Source organism: Oncorhynchus mykiss, chromosome 25, assembly GCF_057628025.1.
Source record: "Oncorhynchus mykiss isolate SJ-2025 chromosome 25, ASM5762802v1, whole genome shotgun sequence".
In the NCBI taxonomy this organism is placed as follows: domain Eukaryota; kingdom Metazoa; phylum Chordata; class Actinopteri; order Salmoniformes; family Salmonidae; genus Oncorhynchus; species Oncorhynchus mykiss.
The window spans coordinates 57024225-57051026 of record NC_143046.1 but is presented as its reverse complement, the minus strand read 5'-3'; the positions used below and the strand labels follow the sequence as shown (position 1 = coordinate 57051026).

Sequence of the window (26802 nt, the reverse complement as noted above, 5' to 3'; positions counted from 1 at the left end):
ATTTTGAAGGTTTCCTCATTACCGTACGACAGTTACGTCATTTTGTTTGGATCGGTCTCAGGAAGAGAAATCTGCAACATCAGTCGGTCAATGTTCGGTTCAGCACCCTGCGTACTGGATACAAGACACGATATTAATTACATCGTAAGTACCACCAGTTATTGCCGTGTACTAGAAGGCGACAACTTGCATCACAGCGCGCCGCAAAAGCCAGATGTAAAAGCGCTAACGTTAGCTTGACAGCCAGCCAGATGTGTAAATTAGCTAGGTGACAGCTAGATCAACATGATCCAACCGTGTGTTAAACATTCATAGTACGCATGTATTCGGGTATCATTTAAAGAAATAAAATCATAATACATATCGATTTTGACAAAACACAGGACCTTGCTAGCCAGTAGGCACAGTAGCGTTAGCTTCAAGCAGCAAAACAGACAGCGGTAGGTAGGTAACGTTAGGCTAGCTGTTAACTTGCTATGCTAGCCAGTTAATCAAACCCATTGACAAGCCAGTGAAGAAAACGAATCACTGACACCACACGAGCTAAAAGCAGCTCCAGCGTATCGCATCGGCGTAACATTAGCTCGCATTTGCAGGAACAGTATTGTAACCTTAGTGACAACGCCAATTTTCCCAATATGTGTTTATTATTATCTTATCTGACTGATTGGTAGCTAAGTGTCGTGCCCAGAGGTTCTGACTACACAAAAACATCTGATTTAATGACCGTATGATGTTTGTCACCATCCTCATCTGGCAGCTAGGTACATACGTCACGTTAGCAAAGTGATTGAATGTGTCAGAGGGAAGACCCTGACCCCTGGGTGAGAACAGTGTAGTAGTTTCATTCGATGAGAGGAACACATATGTCACTATCTAATATCCTCCAGGTAGGCCCTCAGATACACACAGCTGTAGAGATGACATGGAGGGGCTCTTATTAGATTCAGATGAGTCACCTGAACAGCCCTCTATTTCTCTGCTGCATAGTGTGTGTGTTGCTGTGTGCAGTTAGGCTAGTTTTTCTGGAACGTACTCCCTGTGTGTGAATTTGCCTAATTGTGAGTGCTAGACTGTGCATGTTGTTACTTGTGTGTTTTTGTCAGTTGAGTTGGCTCTGGATTGATAAATGTGTTTGTGTATGTTGCTGTTTTTTAACCCATTCTTCTCTCACGTGAGATGGACTAAGCTACTGCCTGGTAGACCCGTGTGTGTATCCCCCCCCCCCCCCTGTCTATGTACTTCATTATTTATGGACACCCTGGAAGAGAACAAAGACAAAGACAAAGAGAGACGTGATGATGGAGACGGGGAGGGGAAAGGAAGACGGAGAGAGTGAAAAGGGAGAGGGCGAGCTCTGGATAGAAAGGGGGGTGGGGGGGGGGGCAAGAGTAACAGAGCGAGATTGCAAGTAGGGGTTAACAATAACAGTTGCCAAGTTCAGCTGGCATCAACATGCCCCCCCCCCCCCCCCCCCCCCCCCCCCCCCACACACACACACACACATATATAGAGGTAGGCGTTGCATAAACCACCACACCTGCCTTGCTGCTCTGTTAAATTCTCCATGTTCCATGTACTGTAATTCTCAGGGGAAACGTCCATTCTATGAAGTCTATTTCTATGGGCCTAACCCTACGGTGCTCTGAAGGGGGACCATAGGGATAAGTGCTCTCTTTTTGACCTAATAGTCACTAAGACCTAACAGGAGCAATTAGCCTTCTGCTGGAGAGAACCAGGACAACACTACTCCACGGAGGCACTTTTAGGCCTAAATAGAGGAGTGTGTGTGTGTGTAAATATTCATGGTTTGACACTTGTAGGAATGACGTTAGACTTGTTTTCTATTGCCTTACACTCTCTCTCTCTCTCTCTCTTTCTCTTTCTCTCTCTCTCTCTCTCTCGTCAGTAGGAGGGCTGTGTCTGGTAAGCGTGGCAGGGGGAGTTGCTGACCTTCATGCTGAGAGGTCACGGAGGAGAAGACCCATGGAAGATGGTAAGGAGGAGAGAGAGGAAGGGAAGAGGTAGGGGAGACCATTGGATGAGGGTGACTGGGAAGTAATAGAAGAGGGATCCCCTTCTCATTCAGAATTGAATTTTAAAAAACTCCTGCTGACATTCCAGTACATCCATGGCCCCTCCATACCTCAAATATCTTCTCGTATCCCATAGCCCCGCCCGCAACCTCAGATTGAGCAATAGCCTGCTCTTCCACACCCCCAGGACTAAGCTCCGCTCCATGGAAGATCTGTCTTTCTGCTCGACCCCCCCCACCCCCCACCTAACCCCCCCCCACCCCCAATGCAATCCCAGTCCACCTGAAGGCACCACAGACTCTGGGCTCCTTTAAAACGGGCCTTAAACCCTTCTCTTTAGGAAGGCCTTCTGTTAGTAATAGCTGTGTTATAGCCTTGTTGTCCTTGTTCCTTGTAGCATCAGTTGTGTTCTTTTGTGTCAGTTGCCCGGTCTTGTTGTGCCCTTATTCTGTCTACGACTTATTTTCATTCACTCACTGCAGCAAATTGAGATTGGCTTTCAATGAAAAGCCTGTTACAAATTCAATGTATTATTATTATTATTAGTGGAGGCAGGGGGAGAGAGAGGTGAAATATGTGCTACGTCCCAATTCTCCACATTTTTCCTGCCGGTCATTGATTTAAAAGCTTGGGATTAGTGTTGACCGGACGGAGTTTCTACCATTGTAAAAACCCATGCATGAAAGTGTGCAAATGCACATTCTGGAAGAAGGGTGAAGAATTGGGACTCAGCCATGGTGAAAGTATATCTGAATGGTAAGATGGAGCTAAACCCGTATTGCTTATACCTTAATTCTCTCAGGTCGTCATGAGCGCCTACGGAGCAGATTAGAATCTCCTGCCGTGTGTAATGACAACAACAGAAGCTCTTGTCTAATCTCTCTTTATCTGCTCCCAGGTCAGTGTGAGAGGGAGGGGCCAGTGTTGTCTGAGGGTGGGGTTGACCTCCACCGCAACCAATCAGACCCCTCGGAACCAAATCAGAACCAAAACCAGAACCGGACGCAGACTCAACTAGAGGATGGTCAGACGGTTGGACGAGACTTCATCCAACAGAACTCTTTAAACAACAATGTGGAGGAAGAGGAGGAGGAAGGTAGAACGGTGAAGGGAGAGGAAGACTGGGATGAGGATGATGTGATTGTGGAAGAAGAGGAGGACAGCAGCGTGACTCACGGCCAATCCCCCGACACTCCTATGACTGACTGTTCCTTCTCAGACACAGGTAAGGTGACACACACACACACACACACACACACTGAGACAGCTTGGTTTATAGATATCAAAATATATTTAGGGGTTTCTAGAAATATATCACCTTTACTTATTTTCAGTTATTTGGTTGGGTACCATTGATCAGGAGGAGGCAGAGGACCAGTCAATTCTATTCATTAAACTGTGTGTGCTTGTGGCCATGGTTGAAGGTCTGGGTTAGTTAATTGGCTGGACTTGCGTGCGTGCGTGCGTGCTAACCCTGTTAACCGGTCAGCGGATCAGATTTGTAGCATACAGACCGGGTCTCACCCAATTAATCACACCCGGTGATGTCCGAGCAACCACATCAGCTACAGTCGGAGAGGGGGAGAGGTAAAGGAGAAAGGGTACAGCAAGGAGGGGAACAGAAGGAAAAGAAGAGGTGGAGAGATAGAAGAGATTAGTAGAAAGTCGGGGAGAAGAAAGGAGAGGAGGAGGGAAGACCGCAGGAAAATAAAGTGGTTGAGATGAGTTTGAGGATCTGAAGCTTAGTTATTTTTTACTGTCCATCTCATTGTCTTTTGTGTATGGTCTCTGAACTGTCCCAATACACACACTCTCTGAGCAAGACCTCGTTTGTGTATGGTGTCTGAACTGTCCCAATACACACACTCTCTGGGCAAGACCTCGTTTGTGTATGGTGTCTGAACTGTCCCAATACACACACTCTCTGAGCAAGACCTCGTTTGTGTATGGTGTGTGAACTGTCCCAATACACACACTCTCTGAGCAAGACCTCGTTTGTGTATGGTGTCTGAACTGTCCCAATACACACACACTCTGGGCAAGACCTCGTTTGTGTATGGTGTCTGAACTGTCCCAATACACACACACTCTGGGCAAGACCTCGTTTGTGTATGGTGTGTGAACTGTCCCAATACACACACTCTCTGAGCAAGACCTCGTTTGTGTATGGTGTCTGAACTGTCCCAATACACACACTCTCTGGGCAAGACCTCGTTTGTGTGTGTGTCGGTTCAAGTGCTCAATGATGCATTATACTATGTATGTTATGTCCCCAGCTACCAAATGCATTTCCCACCATGGGATCATAAAGGATTTATTGACTTGTCAGGACGTGGAATTGCTCAAATGGGCCGTATGGCTTCCACAGCACAGAAACACAAATTGAAAGTACTTAGCGAGAGTGTGTGTAGTCGTTAATGCCAAGCTGAAGTAGGTAGAGGATTTGCTCAATCTCGCTTTTCACTGCTACTCTATCTGGTTTCAGACTTTTATAACAGTTTAACGTTAATGTTTGATGTGCAGTGCTCTCTCTTTTCTCTCTCTCACTCTGTAGGCAGTCCGGTAGCGCTCCGGCCCTCTGTGTCTCCAGAGACTACAGATCCCATCAGCTCCCAAGCAACAAGTCCAGACGAACCCTGCTACAGTGACCCTGCGGGCGAGACACACACCTCCACCACAGGACCCACTACCTCCAGTTCAGAACCTACCACCTCAAGCCCCACCTACACCACAGGACCTACCACCTCCACCACAGGCCCCACCTGCACCACAGAACCTACCACCTCCACCACAAGTCCCACCTGCACCACAGAACCTACCACCTCCACCACAGGCCCCACCTGCACCACAGGACCCACAATTTCCACCACAGGCCCCACCACCTCCACCACAGGCCGCACCTGCACCACAGGACCCACCATTTCCACCCCAGGCCCCACCACAGGCCCCACCTGCACCACAGGACCTACCACCTGCACCACAGGACCTACCACCTGCACCACAGGACCTACCACCTGCACCACAGGACCTACCACCTGCACCACAGGCCCCACCTGCACCACAGGACCCACCATTTCTACCAGAGGACCTACCACCTCCACTGCAGAGCCTATCCCTAGCCCTGCCCTCCTGGCTACCTTAAAGGAGTTAGGGGAACGGGGAGATCACTCCCACCTGCCTCAGTACCTCCATCAGGTGTGTGCCCCTCCCTCTCCATTCTATATATGGTATTTCTACCTGCCTGCGCTGTTCTCAAGTGAACGTTCCTCTGACAGCCAGGCGTGGTTCCCTCTACGTGTGGTGAGCTGTGATTCTGTTTACCAGACTGACTGAACACACACACACACACACACACACACACACAGCCACACAGCCATTACAGGGCTGTCAGGTGTGACTGGGCGTGGTAGAATCCCTGTCATTGTGATACACAGCTTCACCACAGAACTCTACATGAAGTGAAGTGCAAAGTGTATATTCCCATCTCCACCAGTAGGGGGCACTGTTGTCATATCTGATCATCACCTCAGCCTCTCTGTCTACTCCCTACCTTCTTCAAACACATCCTGGGGCGTGTTCAGGAAGGTGCAACGTTACACAAAGTTCAGATAGAAACGTATTGTTCAGACCAGACAGGTCCTAATCCCAAATGGACCCTTGGACCCTATGCACAGATCTGAGAGGCTTTGCTGGGCAATCAATATGGTAATAGCTCCAACTTTCCCTCTGATAGGCTAGGTGAAAGTTTCACCATCCTGCAGGCTTTCAAAGTGATGCGCACCTCCCCAAAGGGGCGGCAGAGAGTTTCAGAGGACGCGTAAAAGGAAAGCCAAATCAAACTGTATTAGGGTTCTCTAAAAATGTGTAAATATTACAGTGCATTCTGGAAAAAAATTCAGACCCCTTGACTTTTTTCACATTTTGTTACATTACAGCCTTATTGTAAAATGTATTAAATTGTTTCACTCGTAACTCTACACACAACACCGCATAAAGACAAAGCAAAAGCAGGCTTAGAAATTTGTGCAAAATAGAAAAACAAACAGAAATATCAAATTTCCATAAGTATTACTCAGTACTTTGTTGAAGCACCTTTGTCAGAGATTACTCGAGTCGTCTTGGGTATGACGCTACAAGCTTGGCACACCTGTATTTGGGGTGTTTCTCCCGTTCTTCTTTGCGGATCCTCCCCCACCTCTGTCAGGTTGGATGGGGAGGGTACACTCTTAAAATGGCACTTGTGGTGTTTAAAAAAGAAAACAAAAATGCAATTCCAACCTGGTTTTCCACCATGGCTTAGGATGTGCAACTGGGCAACATAGTTTTTAAAGGGGCAACGGCGTCTTAAAAGGGCAATGACATACTTTGCATTAGAAACAAAAATGGATACCTGGATATTCTGAAAGCACTTTTATGGATTACATGCTTCTACTAAGTCAGTTGCTTGTTTAAGTCGTACAGAGCATGATTTAAGCCCAAATGTAGGAGTGGGAGACTAATGCCTACAATCAGGAAGCAGTGTCCAAAACTGAAAAAGTTGTTTTAACAGTTTCATTGCAACTATTTGTTTTACAACAGAAGGGAATGAATGTCTCTTAAAAAAAATAATTTCATTCAGTGAGAGAGGTGGGGGCTTGGTTACCTTAATGTTCTCTGAAGGGAGACACACTGTTTTAGACTTTGGAAAGGCTTGGCTTATACCAATCAAATCTTGTCAGACCTCCACAAGCGCATGGGGTCTAGGGCGGGGATCATCAACTAGATTCAGCTCCGGCTGATTTTCTTTCTTGAGTGGATGGTCAGGGGGCTGGAACATAATTACAAATAATTTGTAGACCGCAAATTGGCCGCCCAATAAGCCCAAACGGATATAATATTTGACTAAAACCTCATTTCAAACCTTGCTTATGTTTGTTTATAACAGGGGTTCCCAAACCGTTGTGGCCCGCAACCCCATTTTATGGAAAACTTTTGCAACCCCACCATGTGAAGAAAGAGATGTAATAATAAATAAATAAATAAATATTGGGCTATTACAAATCAGTCTGACAGTCCTTTTGACAGTATTTCAATCTGAAGGAAGTATGGTTTGATGTGACTGAAATGCATCAGAAAGGTATTGGGAAGTTCAGAAGCTCATCAATCAATCATGTTGTATGCTCTTTTGTGTAGAAGAGAACATCATCACTAACCATGTTCCCATCCAACCATTTAATGCGGATGAATTAACCGACACATGAAAAAAAAAGTCAACGACCGGGCTGGTGGAGACATGAAATGCCCGAACAAATTTTATAAATGCCGACAGACAATTTGACCGTTCGACATTGGTGGGACCCATTTTGTGTTGGTAAAATTAATTATGCGAGAAATGGCGATAGAAACTCCTTTATGTGCAAATATTGATATTATAACCATCAATCATATTGAAGTAAACTTGGAGTCACGCGATGATATGTTGTGTGGTCCTCCCACTACGACTCGGGAAAGCATGCAGTTTATTAAGCTACTGATGAAATAAGTTATGATGAACTTCACAGGGTGGTGAAAGTGCAAGGTGATGAGCTTGATGCTACTTTCCAGTAAATATTTAGCGTCTTATTCTGGTGACGTGAAGATTGATGCTTGGCTGCCGTTTGACAAATATAATGTAGGTAGCCTACCCACACCGTATCTGTCAGCGGTTGGCTAGAGCGCATGTTCCAAGACCAGAGTGGGCACATTTTGCTACATAACGCAACCGGTTTTGTGACAAAACAATCAGTAGAGTTGAAAACGCGACAGAAATCCATTTACTTGTATTTTTCATTCGGTGCATGGGAATTTAACAGTAAAGGTCATTTTTGTGTGCCCTACGTCATCATGCATAGCCTTTTATCCGTAAAAAGTCAGTTTGATGGAAACATCTTTGGTGGGAAAATTCGCATATTATTTTATGCAGATTTGAGAATATTTGCATGAAAATCATTTGCAAATTAGATGGAAACCTAGCTACTGATGTCCCCCCCCCTCCCCCCCAATCTGATTTAGTGCCTGGTCTTGTGTGTAGAAGACGCATAAGTGTTCCTGAGAGTAGTAGCTTTCATTGAGGAGGTCATAATATTTTGTAGCTCAAACAGTTCAAAAGACAGTCACATGTGTAGGAGGAAAACCGAAACCACTCTGTTTATTACAACCTCATCTAGCAGCTACCAGGGGTTACTGACATAAACCCGCTTCTATCAACCAAGTGCCCTTTTATTCATTTCATTTGGCTTTCTCTCGCGACCCTCGACCCCGTTTTCAGGGTCGCGACACGCTGGTATACGATCACATCTCTCTCTCTATTATACGTTGGAATACTTTGGAACAGATTTCCAAAATTTTAATCACTTGGAGCTGATTTGCTGGTGTTTTTACAGCCTTTTATGTCCCCAAACACAAACTTGGGGGTCCGAATAAAATCACCCCGCAGGACAAACTCGGACCGCGGGACACCAGTTGGGGAACCCTTGTCTAGGAGGTCATGTGGGATTGGGCCATGGTTATCTGTTGGGTAGAACAAGGAATCGTGTCAGCTCTATTAATTTTCTTTCTGAAACGCTCTGAATGTTTCACCTCACTGAACAAACCTCTAGAGTAACCAACTCGCATCTGTTCACCTCCCTAATCTGATTGGTCGCTAGCCAGATAGCGCTTAGCAACCCCGGGAGTTCTGACCAACCTGAGCCAGCCCTTGTAAGGATAGAATGAGAGTTTGTTATGTCTCCCCTGGTTGAGTTTTAAGGGGGAGCTCTCTAGGAAGAGATTACATTTGATACTGTTAAACTTCCTATGAAAACATTTAGCACACGAGTAAGTCTACTTTTCTCTTGTCTTAGGGGGCAACATAAAGAAGTCTCTGCACACTACCAGTCAGATGCTAATTTATTTAATTGTAACTGTGCTTTCGGTCAGCCGACCTCCGTCAGAGCATCTGTTTTTTAGGGGTAAAAATAGCACATTTGCACTGCTGTAATGTGGTGAAACTTTTTAAACAGTTTAACTGTTTAGACTGCCTTAAAAATAGCCCAATGCCTCAGGACAGCAAGGCAGCAGAATGGTTAAAGCCTATTTCCTTTCTCTCTCACTGCCTCCCTCATTCGCTCTCTATTTCTCCCTCTCTCTCTCTCCCCCTCCCTGTCGCTCTCTCTCTTAAACACCCACCACAAGCAAGCGAAGTGAGCAATTCATATTTATGTAAATGTAGGGAAGCTTGCAACAATGGAGAGCGAGAGAGAGAGAGAGAGAGGGATAGAGTCTGTGTGAAAGAGCGTGCAAGAGAGGCCAGTGGGTTATTACCTCGCTCCTGCTCTATCTTTCACTTACAAACGCTCCTATTCTCTCTCTCTCTCTCTCTCTCTCTTTCTGTCTCCGCTTCTCTCTGTCTCTCTGTCTCTCTCTCTGACAAACTTTCACACACGGGGCTGTTCTCTCTCTCTCTCTGTTCCTCTCTCTCTCTCTCTCTCTCTCTCTTTCTGTCTCCCCTTCTCTCTGTCTCTCTCTCTGACGAAGTTTCAAACACGGGGCTGTTCTCTCTCTCTGTTCCTCCCCCTCTCTCTCTCTCTCTCTCTCTCTCTCTCTCTCTCTCTCTGTCTCCCCTTCTCTCTCTCTCTCTCTGACAAACTTTCACACACGGGGCTGTTCTCTCTCTCTCTCTGTTCCTCTCTCTCTCTCTCTCTCTCTGTCCCGTTTTTGTCCTCTTCAGTCAGCAGGAGAACGATAAAAATAAAAGCAGTCGCAAGAGTCCGTTTGTTAAACAGGCACCCACGGACACATCGCTGCTGCTGCGTCAGGCCCGTTGTGGAGCTCGTCTTACCTCCCGCTAGCTACTGGGGGAACTTTGGAAACTACAAATGCAGCTGTGATCAAGGAGGAATTGAAAGACTCTCCATTTAGTTCCTGTGTTTTCCGCTGTGCTCGCGGGGACTAGCCGTGTTTCTCGTGCTTCTCCACTTTGTTTGTGTGTGTTTATCTTCTTCACTCTTCTTAAGTAGGGGTTTTTGGGGTATCAGTGTTGCGATTCAGGTAAACGTCTCATGCTACCTGGGCATGTTCTGTCTGGGGGTCAAAGTTATACGAGATGTAGTTTTAAGTGTCATTCAGTATTAGGCCTGTAAGATGTTTTAACTATTGATGGTGGCATTTGTCTTTCTTGGCGGAATAAACTCTTTAGTTGCTCTGGGTGACTAGAATGTAAATGAATGTTGTCCTTTAACCCTTTCCACTCTGCCTCCATCTCTTCAGGTAGCCGAGGCCTTTGTCCTCCAGGAAGATTGTATCCTTATTACTTTGTGTGTGTGTGTGTGAGAGAGGTACTGAACAGGTGTGTTATGTCCTCCTAAGTCTAGGAAGATTGTATCCTTATCAGTCAGCTCATGTCTCATGTCTTTCCAGTGAAATTACAGTGCTCTCCGGTTCATTCTAACTCTCAGGTGAAGACTGTGTTCTAGTTGAAAGATTCCACGACATTCCAGCTGCACTGTTTGGATTTGATCTTATCATTGTCCTCTTTGTTTTAGTCTTCATTCAGCCACGACCACTACAGACGGTGTGTGTGTGTGTGTGTGTGTGTGTGTGTGTGTGTGTGTGTGTGTGTGTGTGTGTGTGTGGCTTGTTTCAGCAAAGCTGTGGGCTTTATACAGAGCGCCTCAGTGCCTGTTGAAAGAGAGGAGGACTCATGTTTATGGATGACGGTGGCTAACACAATCCCTCTGTAACACGTGGGATCTCTCCAGTACACTGCTCTGTGTGGGACCCATCCCGAGCCAGCTACAGTCCCTATACAGGACAGTAGGTGCTTTAAACCCTGTGTGGACTTCTCCTTAATAGTAGAGAGTACTCCCGTTCACCCCCCTCCCCAGCTTTCACTGTGTCTGGGGCGCCAGGTAGCCTAGTGGTTGGACTAGTAACCGAAAGGTTGCTGGATCGAATCCCCGAGCTGACAAGGTTAAAAAACTGTCGTTCTGCCCCTGAACAAGGCAGTTTAACCCGCTGTTCCTAGGCCGTCATTGTAAATAAGAATTTGTTCTTAACTGACTTGCCTAGTGAAATAGAAAATAATAATTAAACAAATCAAACACTGACTGGATCACTGAAGGATGTAGGGGGGTGTGTGTGTTTTCTTAACCCTGCGTGGACCAGATGAGCGAGCAGTGTGGTGTGTTCAGCTAGAGAGACTCTACCACCAGCGACTACTAAACAACCTGACAGCACTGCAGGAACAGTGGGGTAACTCTCTCTCTCGCTCTGTCTCTCTCGCTCTGTCTCTCTCGCTCTGTCTCTCTCGCTCTGTCTCTCTCTCGCTCTGTCTCTCTCGCTCTGTCTCTCTCTCGCTCTGTCTCTCTCGCTCTGTCTCTCTCGCTCTGTCTCTCTCGCTCTGTCTCTCTCGCTCTGTCTCTCTCTCGCTCTGTCTCTCTATCTCTGTCTCACTCTCTCTCTCTCGCTTTGTCTCGCTCTGTCTCTCTCGCTCTCTGTCTCTCTCGCTCTCTCTCTCTCGCCCTGTCTCTGTCTCTTTCTCTCTTTCTCTCTCTCTCTCTCTTTCTCTCTCTCTCTCTCTCTCTCTCTCTGTCTCTCTCGCTCTGTCTCGCTCTGTCTCTCTCGCTCTCTGTCTCTCTCGCTCTCTCTCTCTCGCCCTGTCTCTGTCTCTTTCTCTCTTTCTCTCTCTCTCTCTCTCTTTCTCTCTCTCTCTCTCTCTCTCTCTCTCTCTCTCTCTCTCTGTCTCTCTCGCTCTCTCTGTTCAGCCATTGGAAGTCTCATTATGCATCCCACCCTTTCTCTCACCCTCAATCCTTCTCTCGCTCCCCTCTCTCTTTGGGTGTGTTTGTGCCGTGTCGTGCGCCTCTCCTCCTCGACCCTTCTGCTGTTCCAGAGAGGCGGTGCAGGGCAGACGGTCGGGGGGAGAGGAACAGTGAGACTGATCTGACTGCACAGCAGCTGGACATACTCACACACATCTGCACGACACACCAACGGTGAGGCTGCACCTGTGTGTCCGTGTGAGCGCATGCGTGTGTCCAGTTGTGTGTGTGTGTGTGTGTCTGTGAAGTGGGTGTTTTAGATGTGTTCCTTTACAGCTCAGCACAGGAAAAGGTTGCAGTTTAACAAGGAAAGACCACCTTTTTAACTCATTTTCTAATTAATGGGAAACCTTGAGAAGCTGTGCAGTGATGTACATTGAAACACCTGTGCTCTCTCCGAGGTGGTGTGTGTGTGTGTGTGTGTGTGTGTGTGTGTGTGTGTGTGTGTGTGTGTGTGTGTGGTGTGTGTGTGTGGTGTGTGTGGTGTGTGTGTGTGTGTGTGTGTGTGTGTGTGTGTGTGTACACATACAGCGTGATGGTTTAAACATATGGCCCTTTGCTGTTGCTGCACTTTCAGTAATTTGAGCTACAGCGGTGCTAGAGTTTCAGACGCACACACACACACACGGCACACACACATGCTGAAATAGCTAGGGAAATGTGCGGCTCTAATATTAGATTCCCTGGGAGAGAGCAGGGCCACCTATCTTAGCCTTAGCTAGGCAGAGACCTTCCTTCAATCACGGAGGACGAAAGTGACAGCACTAACTGCCTTTGCACCCCCTCCATCTCTCTCTCTCTCTCTCTCTCTCACTCTCTCACGCTCTCTCTCTCTCTCTCTCTCTCTCAGACCCAGTCCTGGAGAAGAGAAGGTAAGAGATACTCTGTGCTTGATTGACATGATGGCATTGTAGAGACCCTCTGTCTAGCATTACACAGTATTCAGAACTTTGCTCGGTCATTTGTTGATGCTGTATTCACTCTGCTCTCCCCTCTGTTTGTGCGTGTGTGAGACTGTGGACTCTGTGCTGGAGAGTCCTGTTCGTGGTGAGGACAGACTGCCTGCATGCCGCTCAGGTAAGTGTGTGTGTGGTTGAGGAAGCAGGAGTTTATCAGTGCAGGATTACTGTATGTCTGTCGCTCTGCAATGTTTTGAGACGTGAGCCGGTCTGCCTAGTGCTTCCGGAGACAGGCAGCTGACCTGTCAATTATTAAAGAGGACATTTAGAACTCTTCCCCTCCTCTGCTCTCTCTATCTATCTCTCTTTCTTTCTATCTTTCTCTTGCCCTCGCTCTCTCTAGCTCTCTCTCTCTCTCTAGCTCGCTCTCTCTCTCTAGCTCTCTCTCTCTCTCTAGCTCACTCTCTTGCTTGCTCTCTAGCTCGCTCTCTCTCTCTAGCTCTCTCTCTCTCTCTAGCTCTCTCTCTAGCTCGCTCTCTAGCTCGCTCTCTCTCTCTAGCTCGCTCTCTCTCTCTAGCTCGCTCTCTCTCTAGCTCGCTCTCTCTCTAGCTCGCTCTCTAGCTCGCTCTCTCTCTAGCTCGCTCTCTAGCTCGCTCTCTCTCTCTAGCTCGCTCTCTCTCTCTAGCTCGCTCTCTCTCTCTCTCTCTAGCCCGCTCCCTTTCTCTCTCTCTCTCTCTCTTTCTCTTGCTCTCTCTTCCCTCCCCCCAGCCTGTTACCTGGAAACACCTTAGATACATTCCATCATGTTGTGTGTGTTAGGAGAAGTCCCCTGGTCTGGGACTTGGGTTATTGATGAACTGAAGCAGAGCTCCGGGGAGCCATGGGTGTGTGTTACCTAACTGTATACACACACACACACACACACACACACACACACACACACACACACACACACACACACGCGCACATAGTCTAAGGTGTGTGTTGCCTGTGCACAAAGACACAGTGCACTGTGTTCTGCCATGGCCTGGTTTCACTTTCACAACCGAGGCGTGACTACACACACACACTGAGATGACAGTATGTTAAGTTAGGGCGCTCTCAGTGTCAGTGTTCCGGAGGCGTGAGGAGAGTATAACTCTGTCTCTGAGAGGAGAGTACAACTCTGTCTCTGAGAGGAGAGTACAACTCTGTCTCTGAGAGGAGAGTATAACTCTGTCTCTGAGAGGAGAGTATAACTCTGTCTCTTTGAGGAGAGTATAACTCTGTCTATGTGAGGAGAGTATAACTCTGTCTCTGAGAGGAGAGTATACCTCTGTCTCTGAGAGGAGAGTATAACTCTGTCTCTGAGAGGAGAGTATAACTCTGTCTCTGAGAGGAGAGTATAACTCTGTCTCTGAGAGGAGAGTATAACTCTGTCTCTGAGAGGAGAGTATAACTCTGTCTCTGAGAGGAGAGTATAACTCTGTCTCTGAGAGGAGAGTATAACTCTGTCTCTGAGAGGAGAGTATAACTCTGTCTCTGAGAGGAGAGTACAACTCTGTCTCTGAGAGGAGAGTATAACTCTGTCTCTGAGAGGAGAGTATAACTCTGTCTCTGAGAGGAGAGTATAACTCTGTCTCTGAGAGGAGAGTATAACTCTGTCTCTGCGAGGAGAGTATAACTCTGTCTCTGAGAGGAGAGTATAACTCTGTCTGAGAGGAGAGTATAACTCTGTCTCTGAGAGGAGAGTATAACTCTGTCTCTGCGAGGAGAGTATAACTCTGTCTCTGAGTGGAGAGTATAACTCTGTCTCTGTGAGGAGAGTACAACTCTGTCTCTGAGAGGAGAGTATAACTCTGTCTCTGAGAGGAGAGTATAACTCTGTCTCTGTGAGGAGAGTATAACTCTGTCTCTGTGAGGAGAGTATAACTGTCTCTGAGAGGAGAGTATAACTGTCTCTGAGAGGAGAGTATAACTGTCTCTGAGAGGAGAGTATAACTCTGTCTCTGAGAGGAGAGTATAACTGTCTCTGAGAGGAGAGTATAACTCTGTCTCTGTGAGGAGAGTATAACTCTGTCTCTGTGAGGAGAGTATAACTGTCTCTGAGAGGAGAGTATAACTGTCTCTGAGAGGAGAGTATAACTCTGTCTCTGTGAGGAGAGTATAACTCTGTCTCTGAGAGGAGAGTATAACTCTGTCTCTGTGAGGAGAGAGTATAACTGTCTCTGAGAGGAGAGTATAACTGTCTCTGAGAGGAGAGTATAACTCTGTCTCTGTGAGGAGAGAGTATAACTGTCTCTGAGAGGAGAGTATAACTGTCTCTGTGAGGAGAGTATAACTCTGTCTCTGTGAGGAGAGTATAACTCTGTCTCTGAGAGGAGAGTATAACTCTGTCTCTGAGAGGAGAGTACAACTCTGTCTCTGTGAGGAGAGTATAACTCTGTCTCTGAGAGGAGAGTATAACTCTGTCTCTGCGAGGAGAGTATAACTCTGTCTCTGAGAGGAGAGTATAACTCTGTCTCTGTGAGGAGAGTATAACTCTGTCTCTGTGAGGAGAGTATAACTCTGTCTCTGAGAGGAGAGTATAACTCTGTCTCTGAGAGGAGAGTATAACTCTGTCTCTGAGTGGAGAGTACAACTCTGTCTCTGAGAGGAGAGTATAACTCTGTCTCTGAGAGGAGAGTATAACTCTGTCTCTGAGAGGAGAGTATAACTCTGTCTCTGTGAGGAGAGTATAACTCTGTCTCTGAGAGGAGAGTATAACTCTGTCTCTGAGAGGAGAGTATAACTCTCTCTGAGAGGAGAGTATAACTCTGTCTCTGCGAGGAGAGTATAACTCTGTCTCTGAGAGGAGAGTATAACTCTGTCTCTGAGAGGAGAGTATAACTCTGTCTCTGAGAGGAGAGTATAACTCTGTCTCTGAGAGGAGAGTATAACTCTGTCTCTGAGAGGAGAGTACAACTCTGTCTCTGAGAGGAGAGTATAACTCTGTCTCTGAGAGGAGAGTACAACTCTGTCTCTGAGAGGAGAGTATAACTCTGTCTCTGAGAGGAGAGTATAACTCTGTCTCTGCGAGGAGAGTATAACTCTGTCTCTGCGAGGAGAGTATAACTCTGTCTCTGCGAGGAGAGTACAACTCTGTCTCTGAGAGGAGAGTACAACTCTGTCTCTGAGAGGAGAGTACAACTCTGTCTCTGAGAGGAGAGTACAACTCTGTCTCTGAGAGGAGAGTACAACTCTGTCTCTGAGAGGAGAGTACAACTCTGTCTCTGAGAGGAGAGTACAACTATGTCTCTGAGAGGAGAGTATAACTCTGTCTCTGTGAGGAGAGTATAACTCTGTCTCCCCTGTTAAATGACACTTATCTGATAAATAATCTCACATTGAATAAATATTTGGACCCGAGGGACACCTTGTCCTCAGTCTGTTTCTGTTTGTGTTTAACAGTGATGTGTGTGTGTGCATGTGTCTCTGTAGTGGATGAGAGAGTAGACAGGATATGTGTTCCGTTGACATCAAGTTCCCTATAAAACAGCAGCTAAAGGGTAAAAGAGGAGAGTGTTGTGAATAATTGAGTTAGGAGATCTGGGAGGTGTTTTTGAGGATATTGAGGAACAGTGATTCCCTCTTTTTAATGTAGATTAGACAGTGGACTCTGCTGGAGACCAGTGTTACTGGGAGGTTGTTGATGTCTACAGGACTCTAAAGGGAGAGCCTGGGTAGAGAAGGTAAAGGGTTGTGGGGAGGGGGGGCGGGGTCAAGGGCTGTTGTAGTGTTATGTCTATTGTAACATTTCTTCCCTCTGTATGTCTCTCTCTCTCTCTCTCTCTCTCCCTTTCTCTCTCTGTGTCTCTGTCTTCCTCTCTCTCTGTGTCTCTGTCTTCCTCTCTCACTGTGTCTCTGTCTTCCTCTCTCTGTGTCTCTGTCTCTTGCTCTCCTAGTTCGGTTATTTGAGTGTTTGTTGGGGATGGAGGAGGACCAGAGAGGAACAGACTCCACCCTCTCCCAGAGCATCAACCCAATCAAATCAGCCGGAGCCCTGAAGGACAGCCTCAGCTCCAATGACTGTGCAGCTCTGGGTGTGGCACAGGACTGCAGAGACTCCCAGGGGATTGGGAGGGCTGAATTCACAGACTCTCGGAGCGAAGGAACGGGTCAGCAGACGGAGAGTGAGATGGAACACACCACTCAGGAGGGTTGCACTACGCCGGACCGCCCTACGGATGGGGAAATGAGCCAACCCAAGCATGAGGAGCAGCAGGGAGGAGAGGAAAAACAGGAGGAGGTGGAAGAGGCAGAGGAGGCCTTGGCATTAAAGGAAGAGGAGAAAGAGGAGAAGAGAGATGGTGTTGATTGTTTAAAAGCTCCTCTAGAGGAGATCTCAGCCTTAGCAGTGAAGGAGCAGCTCACACTGGAGGAGGCCCAGCTGCGCGAGGAGGCCCAGCTGCGCGAGGAGGCCCAGCTGCGCGAGGAGGCCCAGCTGCGCGAGGAGGCCCAGCTGCGCGAGGAGGCCCAGCTGCGCGAGGAGGAGTATGATATGTTTGGAGTGGACATGGTGGAGACTATCAGAGACCGGGTGGCTTCTCTGGACGACCTGGCCAAACGCATTACAGTGGAGGAGGTGAGTGGGAGAGACTGTGTGTGGACTGAAGTTTTATGACACACACACAAACACACGTTGACACTTACAGAGAGATGTATTGCACAGTTTTGGTACATATTGCAGTTCGGTGCATATTGCAGTCACGGTTCGGTTTTGGTATAGCTGGAAAATGAAATGCCTTTCAGAATGTTCAGCATTCACAATGTTCCTTGCATTGCCTGGTGACTGGATATTTATGTTGGGCCTTTCAAGTTTCTACTCTGATGCTGCGATTGTAACCATGTGGGAGGTTGGAATTTACCAGTTGTGAAGTCAAATACCAGTTGGATACATTTATGTGATTTCAATTGTTGAGAAACACTGATTAGCTAATGGCCAACCAGCTGTCAACCTTGTAAACACATTCTAGAGTTCAAAAACCACTTTAATATATTGCTTATTATAAGTACTGTTTTGTTACATTTAACTGATGAAAGTGCTGTTATAGAAACCATTTTCTTCGTAGGTGACCTCAGTAATCAACATCGGCGCTCAAGGATGATACACGAGTTTCCTACTAGTAATTACCAGTTTAAGGGGCCGTTCGATTGGATCTCTCCCAGTCGTATGTGGTAAATTCACACTTCTCACTTGGTTACGAACGCACCATGAGTGTGTCAATGGCACGGGACATCTCTCACTCTGGGAAAATGTGATGGGCTGTCACTGTTAAGTAAAGCGCAACACAAGGTGCATTGGCCAATTAATGAAAACTTCTGCTTTTGTTTTGCTTATATAGAGCGGGTTCCACCCGTTTCCTGAAATGGGTGGAAGAGCGAAGTTCTTAACGTGGCTCAAGCACTTTCACAAAGTGCAGAAACACCCTGTTCTCAACCACAGAGAATGGGGCGCATATCAGGAGCTATCAGCATACCTTGATTGGGAGTCCCGTAGGGCGGTGCACAATTGGCCCAGCGTCGTCCGGGTTTGGCCCGGGGTAGGCCGTCATTGTAAATAGGAATTTGTTCTTAACTGACTTGCCTAGTTAAAAAAAAGGTTAAATAAAATTTAAATAATAATAAACCAAAAACTATAAACAAATTAGGGCTGTCCCCATATTTAGATATACCCTATGTTTGAATCAAATCAACTATATGTAGGCTACTTTGTCTGATGCTTTAAGCACTGAAATAAAACTGAAGACACACAAATGACCAACTAGGGAGCCAGAGATCAATATAACCAGAAGAGTCAAACCTACTTCCTCCCCTTCCCGCTGCCGACTGCTGCTGGCCTTCGAAGATTCTGACACCTTATGATTTTCACATGCACATTTTCAAGAAAACAGTTTAATTAAGACAAACAGAAATAGTATTGGATCCCCAAATGGGCACATTTATAAGCCTACATTTACAAGTCTACATTTACAAGTCTACATTTACAAGTCTACATTTACAAGTCTACATTTACAAGCCTACATTTACAAGCCTACATTTACAAGCCTACATTTACAAGCCTACATTTGTGTAAGAGTCAGTAATTAGCAAGCAGACAATGTTAGGTCATAATTAGCCCTTGGATGCCAAATATGGAGCTGTGTGTGTGTGTGTGGGGAGAGAGAGGTGTGCCCGTTTTAGTGTAGGTGTGTAATCGATTGCGTATGTTTCTGGCGAGGGAGAGGAACGAGGCCGTCGTGGAGTCACACTGAGGGTGAGGAGGGGGTGGGTGCACGCGATTCACAAGCCTACGTCGTGGAGTCACACTGAGGGTGAGGAGGGGGTGGGTGCACGCGATTCACAAGCCTACGTCGTGGAGTCACACTGAGGGTGAGGAGGGGGTGGGTGCACGCGATTCACAAGCCTACGTCGTGGAGTCACACTGAGGGTGAGGAGGGGGTGGGTGCACGCGATTCACAAGGCTACGTCGTGGAGTCACACTGAGGGTGAGGAGGGGGTGGGTGCACGCGATTCACAAGGCTACGTCGTGGAGTCACACTGAGGGTGAGGAGGGGGTGGGTGCACGCGATTCACAAGCCTACGTCGTGGAGTCACACTGAGGGTGAGGAGGGGGTGGGTGCACGCGATTCACAAGCCTACGTCGTGGAGTCACACTGAGGGTGAGGAGGGGGTGGGTGCACGCGATTCACAAGGCTACGTCGTGGAGTCACACTGAGGGTGAGGAGGGGGTGGGTGCACGCGATTCACAAGCCTACGTCGTGGAGTCACACTGAGGGTGAGGAGGGGGTGGGTGCACGCGATTCACAAGCCTACGTCGTGGAGTCACACTGAGGGTGAGGAGGGGGTGGGTGCACGCGATTCACAAGGCTACGTCGTGGAGTCACACTGAGGGTGAGGAGGGGGTGGGTGCACGCGATTCACAAGCCTACGTCGTGGAGTCACACTGAGGGTGAGGAGGGGGTGGGTGCACGCGATTCACAAGCCTACGTCGTGGAGTCACACTGAGGGTGAGGAGGGGGTGGGTGCACGCGATTCACAAGCCTACTTTGGCCATTTAAACCTCTTTGGCGATGCGGTGGCCGTATTGGAATGGAATGCCCACCAGTCAGGTCTGGGCCACTATGACAAACAACTGAAGAGCTCTGTACATAATGGTTTAGGTGAGAGTAGAGTTGATCTCTGAACAGCTACAATAATAACCTCATTAAAACTGGAGGGGCTTTTCATCGTTCTCTTCTTCTCTCTCTCTCTCATCTTTATATGCCATTTAGCAGACGCTTTTATCCAAAGCGACTTACGGGTGGCCCCAGGAATTGAACCCACAACCCTGGCGGTGCAAGCGGCATGCTCCCCCCCCCCCCCCCCCCCCCCCCCCGTTCCCACTCTCCTCCATCTTCTGTTTTCACCTCTCTCCCTCTCTCTTCTGTCAGGCCTGACAAGAGTGTGACTGAAGGGTGAAACCGATCAAGCGAATGTTGTGAACCTGAGCCTCTCTAGCTGATTGTTCAGAAAGGAGGTGATGTCACCAGGTGACGTCACTGGATGAGATGATATGATGGCATCAGCCGATGTCACTTGATAAGATGACACCAGCGGTCACCAGCACCTAAGACATAGGGCGTGGTCAAGCGGATCTACTTTGTCTAGTCGGTGACCATCGTTGGTAATCTGCCTTTCAAAGTGTGTTGCGTTATGGGGATAACAATTGTCTGACTTGCGCTTACACGTCGACTGCGTGAACTTTACACGAACCCTGAGATCAAAGGTCATGCAGTTTTCTTGATGAAGTCGTCTTCAAGTCGCTGTAGTTGTTTCTCAATTCTAAAGCTACAAATGAAACTGATATGAGACCTCTCTCTAACCAATGAATTGTTCACACTTAATGTTTTCAGTTTGTGAGTGTGTGATATAGGGGTATAGAAAATTGTATTTCTACATTTATTCAGAAAATATTTTATGAACAATAGCAGCTATGTTGACACTGCCATGTGGATCTGAGACTTACTGTTGGAAAACCACTACAGAGTCTGACTTTCGGCTGTCACATATGTGCCTCCGTCGACTTCACTCGCTGACTTTCGTCTGCAGTCGGCTTCGTCTGCAGTCGGCTTCGTCTGCAGTCGGCTTCGTCTGCAGTCGGCTTCGTCTGCAGTCGGCTTCGTTTGCAGTCGGCTTCGTTTGCAGTCGGCTTCGTTTGCAGTCGGCTTCGTTTGCAGTCGGCTTCGTCTGCAGTCGGCTTCGTCTGCAGTCGGCTTCGTCTGCAGTCGGCTTCGTCTGCAGTCGGCTTCGTCTGCAGTCGGCTTCGTCGGCTTCGTCTGCAGTCGGCTTCGTCTGCAGTCGGCTTCGTCTGCAGTCGGCTTCGTCTGCAGTCGGCTTCGTCTGCAGTCGGCTTCGTCTGCAGTCGGCTGCGTTTGCAGTCGGCTTCGTTTGCAGTCGGCTTCGTCTGCAGTCGGCTGCGTTTGCAGTCGGCTTCGTCTGCAGTCGGCTGTGTTTGCAGTCGGCTTCGTTTGCAGTCGGCTTTGTTTGCAGTCGGCTTCGTCTGCAGTCGGCTTACAACTCAAACACCCAGTTTCTCAGAGGTTTGAGGTTGACATGAGAGGGCAGTGTACGCTGACACCTAGTGGGGATACTATGTCTATTACTACCTTTGTGTGTGTGTGTGTGTGTGTGTGTGTGTGTGTGTGTGTGTGTGTGTGTGTGTGTGTGTGTGTGTGTGTGTGTGTGTGTACTGCATGGTGTACTGTATGTGTGTGTATTGATATATATGTAATGTGTATGTGTTTATTGTGTACAGTATGTGCATGTTAATCAGTTGACCTGGCCCTGACCTTTTGACCATGTCCCGCTGACCTCCAGATGACCCCTGTCCCTGGCCTTGTGTCCATACTGAAGAGGAGGAGTGTGTGTGTGGAGGATGTGTGTGTGGCTCCCTTCTCGGCACCACTCAAACACAAACGCCCTGCTAAACGCAGGGTCCGTTTCAAAGTACCTGACGACGGCTTTGACCACGGTAAGTGTGTGTGTGTGAGTGTGAGTGAGTATATGTATACCCAACAATGGTTATGATCAATTGCATGTGTATGTTTGTGCACATACAGTATTATACTGCTATGTGTGTCTGTCTGCATTCCTACCATGTCACCCTCTGTCCTCTCCCTTCTTCCCTCTGTCCTCTCCCTTCTTCCCTCTGTCCTCTCCCTTCTTCCCTCTGTCCTCTCCCTTCTTCCCTCTGTCCTCTCCCTTCTTCCCTCTGTCCTCTCCCTTCTTCCCTCTGTCCTCTCCCTTCTTCCCTCTGTCCTCTCCCTTCTTCCCTCTGTCCTCTCCCTTCTTCCCTCTGTCCTCTCCCTTCTTCCCTCTGTCCTCTCCCTTCTCCAGACAAGAAATAGTTCAATAAAGGTCAGATAAAATAGAATAAACATCTAAACGTGTTTCCTTTTCCCTCCTGCAGACGAGGTGGGCGGAGACTCCTGCCTGCTCCTCTTCCTGCTTTGCCTGGTCACCGTGGTGATCAGCCTGGGAGGCACCGCCCTCTACTGTGCCCTGGGCGATGCCCAGTCCACTGTCTGCACCGACTTCTCCCGTAACGCTGACTTCTACCTCGCACAGCTGCATCGTGGGATGGATCAGCTCCAAAACTGGCTAACCCCCGCGTCTTAGCTGACCCCCAAGAGGAGAGGAGAAGAGAGGGGGAGGAGAAGAGAAATAGGGGGAGGGAAGGAAAGGAGAGGGGGAGAAGAAGGGGACAGAGGAGGAAAACTTCCTCGTTTTGCAGAGTGGATACTCGCCTCTCTTTATGTCCTGCCCTGTTTTAATCTCTCTCTCTCTCTCTCCTCTCTCTGTGAGTCTTTCTCTCTCTCTCTCTCTTGCTCTCTCTCTCTCGCTCTCTCTCTCTCTCTCTCTCTCTCTCTGTGTCAGTCTTTCTGTCTTTACTGGCTGGCCAGTTAGTGTGTTTGTGTGGGAGAGAGTGATTGAACGATGTTTGTGTGGCGGGAGAGAGTGATTGAACGATGTCTGTGTGGTACTGGTAGGCTGCATCCACACTAAAAGTTCCCTAAGACATCTGCAGTGCTGCCTGGTAGGACTGACCTAGGACCTGTAGTATACTGGACCACCCATAGACGTCAAATGTACACTACTGGACGTGGACTGACTCGAAGTCAGCCCAGAGGAATGGATAATATTCATTACCACTGACCTTGAACCTGCTCACTACTACATGGACCTGTCCTCTGGGTCCTTCAGGCATGGACAGAACTGCTCACCTGCGCAGACAGGAAGTGCTTGTGTAGCCATTTCAGAAACCGGCACAGCTCTTTGTTTACTGCCGCCATTTTTAATCTCATCTACACCTCAAAAATATGAACAATTCTGCTGTGGTCAGAAACATTAAATAATGTCTTTAAAATAATCTTCTAATAATGAATGTTTTGTTGTAATGAACCAGATTTGACTTTTCTTTACGTTCCTCACTATTGAGTATTTTTATGTTGTAGGTGTTTCTTTGGGCTGAGGATAGAAGTTGCCCCGAATCACAGATCTAAGATCATATCTTAACCGCATCCTCAACCAGGAGGGGGATGAAATATCTGACCCTGTATCAGTGGATAGGGGAATCTGCTACCCCTTCTGTTCAGCCTGATTGTAGCGTTGGCCCCTTGATGACCCTTAGTGTGTGTCAGACAGAGATATATGCAACACAGACAAGAAAGCAATACATGTCTGTAATCATGTGCGTTAAAGAATGTTGTTTTATTTATTTCGTTCTTAAAAAAAAAAAAAAAAAAGTAAACCCTTTCCCTCCCCAATTTCGTGGTATCCAATTGGTAGTTACAGTCTTGTTTCATCGCTGCAACTCCCGTACGTATTCGGGAGAGGCGAAGGACGCACAATCCAACCAATTCCCGCTTAACCCGGATGCCAGCCGCACCAATGTGTCGGAGGAAACACAGTACACCTGCCGACTGTGTCAGCGTGCACTACACCCGGCCTGCCACGGGAGTCGCTAGTGCGCGATGGGACAAGGACATCCCTGCCGGCCAAACCCTCCCCTAACCCGGACGACGCTGAGGCAATTGTGTGCCGGCTGCGACAGAGCCGGGACTCGAACCCAGAATCTCTAGAGGCACAGCTAGCACTGCAGTGCCTTAGACCACTGCACCACTCCGGAGGCCTGCTCAGGCATATCTATATATTTATCTTTATTGTCAAATAATTATGGGCATCAATCGTGGGATTGTCATGATCAGTCTTACTACAGTTCATTACCTCCTGCGATCAATGGACTCAATTTATTTCTTTTCCATGTAAATTTTTTATTTGTGCTTTTTTTCTTATTTTTTGGACTTCTAGTCTATTTAATCAATGAGCTGTTATATTTTTTTTGTGACAGTTGGTGGAAATGCACAAAGTCAGTGTGTCTTAGTTTCGTTAGGAAAAGTTCTGTAGACGTGGATGATTTGATGGCGCAGGCTGGGCAGTGACTCTCAGGCTACATCCCAAATGTCAAGTGCCTTCCTCTCCTTGTCTACTCTCCTTCCACTCCTCCCTCTTCTCACCTACTCTCCTTCCTCTCCTCGTCTACTCTCCTCCCTCTCCTCGTCTACTCTCCTCCCTCTCCTCGTCTACTCTCCTCCCTCTCCTCGTCTACTCTCCTTCCACTCCTCCCTCTTCTCACCTACTCTCCTTCCTCTCCTTGTCTACTCTCCTCCCTCTCCTCGTCTACTCTCCTCCCTCTCCTCGTCTACTCTCCTCACTCTCCTCGTCTACTCTCCTCCCTCTCCTCGTCTAATCTCCTCCCCCTTCTCGTCTACTCTCCTCCCTCTCCTCGTCTACTCTCCTCCCTCTCCTTGTCTACTCTCCTCCTCCTTCTCGTCTACTCTCCTCCCTCTCCTCGTCTACTCTCCTTCCACTCCTCCCTCTTCTCACCTACTCTCCTTCCTCTCCTCATCTACTCTCCTCCCTCTCATCGTCTACTCTCCTCCCTCTCATCGTCTACTCTCCTCCCTCTCATCGTCTACTCTCCTCCCTCTCATCGTCTACTCTCCTCCCTCTCATCGTCTACTCTCCTCCCTCTCATCGTCTACTCTCCTCCCTTTCCTCGTCTACTCTCCTCCCTCTCCTTGTCTACTCTCCTCCCTCTCCTCGTCTACTCCCTCTCCTCGTCTACTCTCCTCCCACTCCCCGTTGACCCTCCTCCCTCACCTCGTTTACTCTGATCTGAAAACACAAGACCGGTGAAACCAACAGCAAAATATAATCATATTCAGATCTGTTGTAAAATGCACAATAAACTGTAGATTCATTAATTAGCTTGGAAGAATGCCAGGAGATTGACTTTAGTCTCTTGTACTTTCAGAGGTGTGCAGATGGAGTGGAGACGAGGACAGGAAGCCACTGTAGACTATTGAGATGCAGCCTTGTTTTAATTCATAGGTGTGCAGATGGGATGGAGACGAGGACAGGAAGCCACTGTAGACTATTGAGATGCGGCCTTGTTTTAATTCATAGGTGTGCAGATGGGATGGAGACGAGGACAGGAAGCCACTGTAGACTATTGAGATGCAGCCTTGTTTTAATTTAAATGTTATTTTCACTCGTCCTCTGGCTGGTTCAGATGACTATCTTACTCTTGGAATCTGAAGTATTTATATAGCTGCACAATGTAGGGGGAGAGAAAACAAACGATCAAATCTAATCTTTATGTGCATGTCTTTTTCTGTTGTTTCTCTAGTTTTGGCTTGTTGTGGGTATCGTAGATTCATTTTTTCACGTTTGTCATCGTGGTTTAGATTTGTCTTTACAGTCTGGAGGGATTACTGTGTGGTGGGTACTTTTAAACACCTGTTTCTCTCTGATAATAATAAACCTTATTGTGGGGACTGGTCTGACAATTGTATACTGTTATAAAGTTCCATTAAGTTAGTCATACAGCTGTTAAGTTGTTATTACGTTTGTAAGTTGTTAATCATTCACAATAGTCTGATAAACCCAGATACAAAAGCCAGAGACCAAATACAAAACACTTCTTTCTGAACGACACTCTTTTAGGGGACAGCCATTAGAGTCAGCCTTGAACAGCTGCACCGCAGTTGCGCAGACAATACACGTTTTAGGCGAAACCAAATTAATATTTGATTTCGCAATTATTGGTGTTCTCAGTTTGGTGAAAGTGATACGAGAAATATGTGTGTGTGTGTGTATATATATATATATAATGTATGTATTTTTTTTCATTTCCAGTCAAACAGGCGAAAACACCCCGCTTCTAAGCAGACCGGAACCATGACCATTTTTCAATGGTAAACGGCATGAGTAAGACATCTTAATTTATCCACCATCTTTGGTCTGACGGCCATTTGCGGATGTAAACACAATTTCCCCAGTTCCACATGCGTGCGAGATCGGGATGGCGTCAAAGTTCGAACGTTTTGCCTCTGCAGGGAAAGGGAATGGTTTACGAGCGACACACGAAATACACGCAGGTGAACTCCTGTATACGGCGGAACCTCTAGCATACTGCGTGTCCAACACATGCGCCAAATACTTCTGTCACAGCTGCTTCTCACGGTAAGCTGTTGACCTTTTCGTTCTGACTTGACACTTATCTAAAGTAAGTTTTTGCGTTTTACCCAATAGGATTTGTGGAGGATAAACTGACCCTCTATCCGTGCCTACGTACAATTTCTTCGTTATTGCGTTCTGGACCCTTGTTGGTCGGGTTGTTGTCAGATACTGCTATATAATTAACAGATAGCTAAATGCCTTTTTATAGCTCACCAACACAGCCATAAACGGCTCTTATTATTAATTTCCAACGAAACGGAGTGTAGAATCAACTACAACAGTACAACAACGTTGATACACTACCACTGGGCTGACGTGAGCTTTGCTGATGTACTCAAACTGGACGCTAGATGGCAGTGTTGCTTTTCCATTTTCTTCAGCTCTAGACAATCTTTGTGTATCGGAATCTATTGTAGCAGTAGGCTATGAGATTTACAGGTGATCGAGTTAATTATGTATGATAAG

The 26802-nt window shown here is 47.3% G+C and overlaps 2 protein-coding genes across 5 annotated transcripts in view; both read left to right on the top strand.

Annotated features, from left to right (window-relative positions):
- The first annotated feature begins 78 nt into the window (after nt 1-78).
- Nucleotides 79-23579, top strand: LOC110505336 (consortin). 2 transcript variants are annotated; one of them, XM_090220607.1, is made up of 12 exons: nt 79-144; nt 1913-1996; nt 2935-3261; nt 4591-5231; nt 10302-10332; nt 11199-11285; nt 11926-12028; nt 12705-12726; nt 12868-12931; nt 16677-17356; nt 21631-21784; nt 22223-23579. In XM_090220607.1, exons 2-12 carry the CDS (start codon nt 1987-1989, stop codon nt 22429-22431), a joined length of 2328 nt encoding a protein of 775 aa, XP_090076733.1. In that variant the 5' UTR covers nt 79-144; nt 1913-1986; the 3' UTR covers nt 22432-23579. The 2 variants fall into 2 exon arrangements, with proteins under 2 accessions (XP_090076733.1, XP_036818152.2); XM_036962257.2 differs by having other exon boundaries at nt 82-144; nt 1910-1996.
- A 2450-nt stretch (nt 23580-26029) lies between these two features.
- smyd3 (SET and MYND domain containing 3) overlaps nt 26030-26802 on the top strand; it is a 191390-nt gene continuing 190617 nt past the window's right edge. For 2 of the 3 annotated variants that reach the window (XM_090220608.1, XM_090220609.1), the window contains exon 1: nt 26062-26340. Coding sequence is in view for 2 of the 3 variants with exons in the window: in XM_090220609.1 (XP_090076735.1) it covers nt 26180-26340 (161 nt within the window). In the remaining variant the exon portion in view is untranslated. Of the gene's footprint in view, nt 26341-26802 lie in introns of all 3 variants that reach the window. The other variant, XM_036962694.2, reaches the window with a different exon arrangement.